This window comes from Rhincodon typus, chromosome 37, assembly GCF_021869965.1.
Source record: "Rhincodon typus isolate 14 chromosome 37, sRhiTyp1.1, whole genome shotgun sequence".
Lineage (NCBI taxonomy): Eukaryota > Metazoa > Chordata > Chondrichthyes > Orectolobiformes > Rhincodontidae > Rhincodon > Rhincodon typus.
In genome coordinates, this window is record NC_063368.1 from 5,634,643 (window position 1) to 5,644,224 (window position 9,582).

At 47.2% G+C, this 9,582-nt stretch overlaps 1 protein-coding gene across 2 annotated transcripts in view; it reads right to left on the reverse strand.

Annotated features, from left to right (window-relative positions):
* Positions 1 to 2,974: 2,974 nt before the first annotated feature.
* Positions 2,975 to 9,582, reverse strand: part of polr3h (polymerase (RNA) III (DNA directed) polypeptide H) — a 14,838-nt gene continuing 8,230 nt past the window's right edge. For both annotated transcript variants that reach the window (XM_048617509.1, XM_048617510.1), the window contains exons 5-7: positions 6,824 to 6,887; positions 5,477 to 5,675; positions 2,975 to 3,360 (exon numbers count right to left, since the gene is read on the reverse strand). In XM_048617509.1, the coding sequence (XP_048473466.1) occupies positions 3,307 to 3,360; positions 5,477 to 5,675; positions 6,824 to 6,887 (317 nt within the window). In that variant the 3' untranslated portion in view covers positions 2,975 to 3,306. The remainder of the gene's footprint in view (positions 3,361 to 5,476; positions 5,676 to 6,823; positions 6,888 to 9,582) is intronic.

Below are 9,582 nucleotides of genomic sequence, written 5' to 3' on the forward strand. Positions count from 1 at the left end.
AGGCCCGAAACGTCAGCTTTCCTGCTCCTCTGATACTGCTTGGCCTGCTGTGTTCATCCAGCTCTACACCTTGTTATCTCAGATTCTCCAGCATCTGCAGTTCCTACTATCTCTACAAACAAGCTCTTCCATTTTCTCTCTGCCCAATTTCAGCGGCTATAGCTGTGGCATTTACCAATCATTGAGATGGATTGATGCCACTGTTCAAAACAACATTGTGAATGCTTCCACCGAACTAACGACCACACAACTGCCCCTACTGTCCGTGGCACAATGACAAATTGTCTTTCACCTTGCAAATTATCCCCTGGTCATCTCAAAGAAGTTGAACCAAAGGCAGCAATGTGGTTAACTATAATTGAATTGAATGGTGCTGTGGCTTCAAGGGACTGAATGGCCTCTTCCTGTTTCTCTGAGGTGGGGAGACCATACCACCAGGAGATGTAGGTTTTAAAGAGGCAAAAACAGGTGAAGACAAAGAGGGAAGTTGCTGTAGATGGAATATCTCGAAACTTTGGTCAAGGGAAAAGTGCAAAGGTTATGGGGGAATCAGAGTAGGGAGACATAAGATGACCAGAGAAATGGATTGATCAGTAGAGAAGCAATAGACTGGTGGCACAGTGAGGAATCAGAGTGCTCAAAGAGAGTGAGATTAGGCTAAGCAGGATGTGAAAGTATAATCTCCCCCATCACCAGTGACCAGCAGCTCCTGCCCTCGGTGTGGTGACTGTGCCTGCTGAGAGCTGGCAGCTAACTACATCCTGCCAGCCAGGGGTGGACCCAGGTCGTGATGCCACAGACAACTCACACAGGAAGATATTTCACAGAGTGTGGAACAAGGGGATCAACAACAAACACAGGCAGTGGCTCCCAGTTACTCTGCTCTCCCTGATACTATGTTCCCCCTTTTTTGTTATTTATTCATTTATTGGGCCAGCGTTCCTTGCCCATCCCTAATTGCCTAGAGGACAGTTAAGAGTCAACCACATTGCTGTGGGTCTGGAGTCACATGTTGGTCAGACCAGGTAAGGATGGCAGCTTTCCTTCCTGGAAGGGCATTAGTGGACCAGATGGGTTTTTACAAAAATTCACAATTTCTCTTTAATTCCAGATTTTTATTGATTACAAATTTCACCAGTTGCCACGATTGGATTCAAACCCATGTCCCCAGAACATGAATCTGGGGCCTCTGGATTAGAGCCCAGTGTCATTACCACAATACCATCACCTCTCCTCAGGACAGAGCCCCCCCTCTCTTGCCAGAAATCCCCACTTGTTTACTGGTTGTATGTGCCACATGGAGGCAGCACCACCGGCACCCGCCCTCCCCCAAACACACACACGCACACGCACACACACTGAGCTTGGATCATACACACAGTAGTGGGACGAACCTTGGTCATTAGTTTCCATTTAAGGGCCTCAACTTGCATTTGCACTGGAAAGCCATCCACAGGTTTGCCTGGCCCACCCACCCACTCACACTCTAAAAAGGGAAGTATCCCCATCCACCACCCTCCCACCCATAAATTTCAAATGTTTCCAGAGAAGACAGAAGATTCTGAACCCTACCCCACACCACTATACACACACCTCTCCCAAACCAGTCTTAGTTATCAAGATATCTAGTGCACGGATGTACCTCACACACATTGTCTGAGCGAGTGTCAGCACTAGTTAGGCTAGTGGATGGAAGAGCAGAGAACACCCATTCTGTCCTATTCTCACGTCGATCAGCTCTTGTGGTGCAGTGGTTGTGTCCTTACCCTTGGAACAGAAGGCCTGGGTTCAAGTTGCAGGGGCTCCAGAGGGGTGTTGTGCCATGGTTGAACAGTCGGATTAGAAAATACCTCCAGTTCACTTGGACAGTTGTCAAGAGCAAGTGGCCTCCAGAATAACACCATCCTGCCTTAACATGAACAGACCTCTGATTATGACCAGGGTTGGAGCCTCCTTGAAGCTCAGTGTAGTTCCTATATTGCGGTAAACAGTGTCAGCACCTACTGAACAGCTCGGGCAGGGACAGCTGCCTGAGAGGGACTACTCAAGGCCAATCCCATCACTGATAAACAGGAAACAGTGACCCAACCAAACACAGGAGGCAGTGGCAGTCTCACTGGGTGGGAAAGGGATTCAGTTTTGATCCAGGGGCGATAGAGCTCGTGGGATTCACAATAGGAAATGAGAGCAGGAACTTTAATGGACTACAGGTAGATAGCAATGGAAGAATTCTATCAGCTTCCTAACTGACCTTCTGAGAGCGGCTGCCAGGGGAATGGAAGACAAAAGGATGTCAGAATTCTCTATAAGTGTATGGATCATTAGTGAGGCCGCATTTGGAGTACTGTGTGGTTCCGGTCTCCTGGCCTGAAGGAGCTTACTGTATTCAAAGTAGTTCAGAGAAGGATCACTGAACCAATTCCGAGGATAAGCAGGCTATCTTATGAGGAAATGTTGGGCAATTTTGACGATTAGAGTTTAGAAAAAAAAAGGAACAATCTAAACAAAACATACAAGATCGTAAGGGGGAGGAGAGGGAGAGAAGGAAGAAGTGAAACCACTTAAAACTTTTTGAAATGCTGATGGATTTGGAGTGTGAAAGACTTGCATTTAGCTTACCTAAAACGTTTCATAGCAACTGGCTGTACAGGAAATTGCGGCAGCCATTTTGTACACAGCAATATCCCACAATACGTCCAGGAGGCGAATGTCCATGTTGTGTTTTTGATGCCACAGTTTGAGACTTAATCAGAAAGTGCCTCATGATCTTTAACAGACAGAGCGTTGATTTAACACAAAATCCCTCACTGATCCTGAACAAACGTTTTGAAGGCTAGGAGCTGGGTTCGAACTCTCGACCTTCAGATTCATAGACAAATGTTCTCTTAGCTGAGCCAGGCTGGCTTTGGAACACTGTAGGCTTCTCTCAATTCCTCAGCAGCAATGGGCACACTGCTTAAAAACGACAACAGAATCCATTCCACAAACATCTTTACTTAAATCGCCTGTTGTGAAGACACACATCACTCAACATGGCCTCTACCAACCGAATCTATACTTCCTTACTGGAAGCCTTTCCAATAAATGTTCCCGCTTGTACACGTTTATTTATTGGTCAGGAAAACATTCCCAGTTGCTGCTAGATCTTGCTCGCTTCCTGCTCTGGTTAAACATCCAGCATCTGTTCTCGGGAGATTGGATCCTTCAGGAATCACTGAGCTAAGCAAGGCCAGAGTCTGCTGCAGCTCCAACCAGGCCCCACCGTCTTGCCACTGCATCCCAATTGAGTCCTTCCAGTCCTGCTCATTAACCATTCGTCCACCAGGTCAGCAGCCCCAGTCCTGGCTCACTGATGGAGCCCTGCGATGAATTTGAAACCATAATTAGATAGGGGCCAAGTGTAAAAAGGAGGCGTGGAGAAAATGATTCCCCATTTATTCTGTTTTATTCCTATCCCACCCCCACCAAACGAACACACACACACTCGCGTATTGTAAGGGGGTAGTGAGCAGGGAGGTACAGAGGGAGACACACGAAGCAAGAGGCACGCACAGGAAGAGGGATGGGACACCAAGAGAGGGAGAAAGTAAGAAACACAGACTGACAGTGAATGATGTGACACTGCCTCTAATTGCTGTCACTACAGAATTCAGGACAATACATGGATTTTAGTTTTGCGGTTTTTTTTGTACTGTCCATTTTATGTCCACCAGCAGGCCAGCATGGTGACTCAGTGGTTAGCACTACTGCCTCACAGCACCAGGGACCCGGGTTCGATTCCACTCTCGGGTGACTGTCTGTGTGGAGTTTGTACATTCTCCTGTGTCTGGGCTGTAGAGGAAACCCACACAAAGATGTGCAGGTTAGTTGGATTGGCCATGTTAAATTGGCCATTGTGTCTACAGATGTGCAGACCTAGGTAGGTTAGCAATGGGAGGGATAGGGTATGGGACGGGATGCTCTTCAGAGGGTCAGTGTGGACCTGATGGGCCAAATGGCCTACTTCTGCTCTTTGGAGATTCAGAAGGACAGCGTGTGGCTCTCTCTCTCTGCAGCAGCTACTGCCTTTCTCACATCATACCTAACAAACAAGAGGCTCCAGACAAAAGACAATTCTCCCATGCAATTCTCAGTCCCTCCAAATCAAAAGGAGCTGGGTACTGTCATTAACAGCCAACGCTCTCCTTTCCACCTAACACTCACTCAAGGGCCTTGGCTCTCCTCATTCCTCTCAGACCCAGCTAACCAGATCTATTAAACTTTACATTTCTTCCTTGTTGGGGCCGTCCTGTATTCATTTCCTTATTTATTGCCAAAGGGGATTATGGACTTCACCTGGCAAGGAAAGCATCTGCTGCTCAATCCCCAACTGCTGTTTGAACTGCGTGAGCAGCGCAGACAAGTGAAGAGAAACCAATGCTGCTGTCAGCCAGACTGGGTAAATATGACCAATTTCCTTCCCTAATGGGGATTTGCAAACCAGATGGGACCTTACAACGATCGCTGATACTGTAGTTTCACAGTCACCACTGCCGAGCTTTTCTTCCAGAGTTAGGAACTGAATTTACATTCCATCAGCTGCCGTGGTGAGGTTTGATCTGCTTCCCCAGAGGATTACCAATGACACTGCCACTACGCCATGTTCTCCCCTCAGAACTGCAGCGTTATACACCACGAGAGGTGCTGTCTTTCAGATGCAATGTCTGCTTTCTCAGCCAGAAGTGGAAAATCCTATAGGACTAGTTTGAAGATGACCTCCCTGGTTTCTTAGCCCATATTTATCCCTCAACAAAAAAAACAGATGATCTAGACATTATTAGACTGTGGGAGTTTGCTTTGTGTCATCTGGTCCATGCAGTGCCCACATTATAACACTGAATGTAAAAATAAGACTTAATTCACTGCTCCTGTTACACTGCCTAACTATGCAGCAGCTGGATGGTACTGTACCACACTGCACAGGGCTTGTTACATTATAAATATCATGAGTGTATGGCAGTGCCAAAAACAGTGAAACAACAACACTCCAGGAAAACTACGCAATCAACAGCAACATTTCACAGGGGGTTCTGAGGAAGGGAAACATTTAACTCTGAGATAACACTGTGTGGATTTGGAGTGGAGCTGGATGAACACAGCAGGCCAGGCAGCATCAGAGGAGTAGGAAAGCTGACATTTCGGGTCGGTACCCTTCTTCAGAAAGGGTCTGTTATCTCAGACTCCAGCATCGGCAGTTCCTACTATCTCCAAATGTTTAACTCTGATTTCTCTCCACAGATGCTGCCAGACCTGCTCAGCATTTCCCACACCTTCTGTTTCTGTTGCTGATTTCCAGCATCCGCAGTTCTTTCTTTGTATTTTAATGGGAGTATTGGCTGCAAAGATTTTTAGGACGTTCTGGAGTTGAGGGAGGCACTAGGTAAATCCTGAGGCCGTTCTGACTTGCCCTCCCCGCACTAATCAATAGTCGTCTTACCGTCAGCGTGTAGGGAGACTCCTTCCTCTGTGTCTCCTCTGCGGTGGAGCTTTCCGTGGAGCTGGGCCCAGTGGGGGAGGTGTCCACAAAGGTTTCGTCCACCACCCGGAGTCTGACCTCCTCACCGACGTCCATGTAAAGGTCATGTGTGCCCTCATCCGTCTCGTACTCCCACACCCACACCTGCTCCGTCTCATCACTGCCAGCCCAGTCAAGGAAACCCTGTGGTGTTTCACTGGCTAGAAGGCACCCTCTAGAATCGCAAGGCATTTCACAGCAGAGAAACAAAACATTCCACCCCTTGTGATCTGTGCCAAGTCTTCTCCCACCCCATTAACACATCCTCCTATTCCTTTCCCTCTTTTGTTTGTCTAACTTCCTTTAAAATAGAGTCAGAGAGTTCTCATAGCACCCTTTGGCCAACCACATCCATGCCGGTCATCAAGCATTCTCCGCTGTTATCAAACTTTTTGAACGGACCTCTCAAATGTCAATTCTGATCTCTCTTTCTGCACCTTCTCTGTGGCTATAACACTGTATTCTGCACTCTGTCTTGCTACCCTGATGCACTTCGTATGGTATGATCTGCCTGTATAACACGTAAAACAACACTTTTCACTGTATCTCGGCACATGTGACAACAATAAATCAATCAATCTATCTATTCTAATCCTATTTCCCAGTGCTTGGCCTGTAGCCTTCAGTGCTACAGCGTTTCAAATGCTCATCTAAATACTTCTTCAAAGTGTGGAGAGTTCCTGCCTCTACTGTCACTTTTTAGCAGCAAGTCCCAGATACCTACCACTCCCTGGGTGTGCTTTATTTTCTCAGATCACCTCTAAACCTCCTGCTCCTGACCTGAAATCTCTGAGTCCTGGTTACTCGTAAAGGGAAAATTTCTCCTGTCTACCGTCCTCAAAGCTTTGTACAAAAGGCCCCTCAACCTTCTCTGCTCTGGGGAAAAATAATTCCAGTCTATCTAGTCTATAAATATGATTATGAATAATAATGCAAATATGAATGTATTCACCTCAAACGCTTCTAGGAATGTTTTAACACTCTGTAGATAAAGAAATTTCTTTCAAATTACCTGTAGTCATTAGCAACTATCTTATATGTATGGCGCATAGTTTTGGATTTCCTGATAAGTGGAATGCTTTTAAACCAAAGTCACTCGAGATTCTAGTGAAAAAGCTTTGGACATTAGGAATGTAGGAGCAGGCCTGAAAATACCGAGAACACCGTGTGGTTTTATTCCTCGCCAGGATCAGTTGATTATGCCACGCCGCCACGCCCCCATCCCCCAAAAAATGGGGGACGATCTGTCTCCCAGTCACTGAAGGATACAACTTGGCAGGTTGCTGCAGGGATTCTGGAGGGATGAGGATGTCATCAAAATAGCCCAGGGTCACTGCGAGGGAGAGAGAAGGAAGAGCCGTGTAAGTTAAGGGATGTTGATAGCAGGTTAGACACTAACCTTGTACTGGGGGAGGGGGACAGATTTCAGAACCAGACCCCTCCCCAAACCCTGGCTGAATACACCTCGAGGCAGTAGTCTCTATGGGTTTGAGTCAATAGTGCACTGTAGATATACTTCAGCACTAGAGGGATGGGCACAACAAACCTGGAGTTCTGTGCACACTTACAGAATCCTCACAGTATGGAAGGCAGGCCATTCAGCCTGACCCTCTGATGAGCATCCCACCCTGACATATCTCTTACTCTAACCTTGTAACCCTGCATTTCCCCTGGCTAATCCATCTAACCTACACGTCCCTGAACACTACGGGCAATTTAGCGCGCCCAATTGTGCACATTCTTCCAACTGCAGGCGGTAAGAGTGAGAGAGCTTGCCCAATTCACCTAGCCTGCACATCTTTGGACTGTGGGAGGAAACGGAGCACCCGGAGGAAACCCACACAAACACGGGGAGAATGTGCAAACTCCACACAGAGGGTGGAATTGAACCTGGGTCCCTGGCGCTGTGAGGCAGCAGTGCTAACCACTGAGCCACCGTGCCGCTGCTGAGTTGTGGTCTCCTTTACCTACGGAAGGACACACTTGCATTTGACGCAACTGAGAGAAGTTTCACAAGGATGAAGGAGTTGTCTTATGTGCCAAGGCTGGGCCCAAGCCCAGTGGGAGGTGATGTAGAGCTATGGATAGTGATGGTAGAGGCTCCAATTCATCATGTAGCTGACCAGCAAGCTCTCTCACTCTTACCGCCTGCAGTTGGAAGAATGTGCAGATTTATAATCAATATTATAAGGACACCTTCAATAAGGCATCTTGGAGCAGGAATTGAACCCTGAATCTCAGGTTAAGAGGCAGGGATGATACCCCTTGCACCATGAGATGACCGACATCTGACCCCAAAACGTTCAGTAGTGACACGGAGATAAGAATGAAACAACACTTCATTCCCGAATGTAAACAACCCTCAATGAATCGGGCACAGGATTCTACTGACGAAGCTAATATGGCAGAAATTTGTCCGATAGGATCTTGGATGAGGCTCCTTTAAGGGATCATGTCCCAACAACACAAACAGGAGCAGATACAGCACTGATAAATGTTCACACTGCAGGGTCTTCACAAATTCCTCTGCTGCCACCCCTTTGGGAAGTGATAGGTCCCTAAGGCCTTTGAGTAAGTAAGTGGTGTAAGGAGCTGTAGGAACAGGAGGCTACTCTCCAACCAACTGGATGCACATGCAATCTTTCTTTATAGAACTCTATACAAAACTCTAGCTTAATCAGTCTGTTATACCGCTTCAATATTATGTTCCTGCTTTTTGTAAGCAATACCTTGCCCAATGAAGGAAAGCCTTCTCTCCCACCTTGTCTACCTGTCCTGGCACCTTCAGGGACCTCCTTGGATTCATAAACTTAATCTGCTTGCCTAACAGAAAAAAACTATTAATACTATTAATTAGGGCAGCATGGTGGCTCAGTGGTTAGCACTGCTGCCTCACAGCACCAGGGACCATCCTTGGGCGACTGTCTGTGTGGAGTTTGCACATTCTCCCCGTGTCTGCGTGGGTTTCCTCCAGGTACTCCGGTTTCCTCCCACAGTCCAAAGATGTGCAGGTTAGGTGGATTGGCTAAGCTAAATTGCCTGTCGTGTTCAGGGGTCTGTAGATTAGGTGGGTTATAGGGGGATGGGTCTGGGTGGGATGCTCCAAGAGTCGGTGTGGACTTGTTGGGCCGAAGGGCCTGTTTCCACACTGTAGGGATTCTGTGATATACCAGTTTTGCCATTTTCAGCTGGCCTTCGGTCTCGACAGCTTTCTGGGGAGAGTTCCAGATTTCCACTGCCCTTAGTATGGAAAAATTACTTCCTGACATCACTCTTAAATGGCGTGGCTCTCTGCCTCCTTGTTCCAGACATCGCCCAGCACATTTACCCAGTCAAATCCTATAATTGTCTTAAACACTTCAACACAATCATGGCTTAATCTTCCATATCTGAGGAAGTACAATCCCACTGAATGCAGATGCATTAGCAAGATTACAGGATGTGTGATGAACTAGCTGGCTACAACCAGCATGTCAGAGAGAGCACTGAACTCCATGTACTGGAAGGAAGACTGATTGATCAGCTAGGATATCTGCTCCTCATTGCTATCCAGCTCCCTACTGCTGGAAATGTGCTCAATGTGTGACTGAAACAAGCCTGGTTATGATAGTACTCAAAGAGAACTCCAGCACCATTCAGGACCTTCAGGAGTGGATGGGGAGAGGGCTGCTAAGTGCAGCGAGGCAAACACATCTACTTTGCAACAAAAACAGAAATTGCTGGAAAAGCTCAGCAGATCTGGCAGCATCCATGGAGAGAAATCAAAGGAAGTTGAGGAAGGGTCGCTTGACCTGAAACATTAACTCTGATTTCTCTCCACAGATGCTGCCAGATCTGCTGAGCTTTTCCAGCAACTTCTGTTTCTGTTCCTGATTGACAGCATCCGCAGCTACTTCGGTTTTTACACCAACTCTGCGAATGTTCCTGGCAAATTCACAAAGCGAGAATCCCTCCCCACTGCAGGATTCTGGAATCCTGAAGAACGAACAAATCCATATTCATTGACGACCTTGACACAGAGACACCCC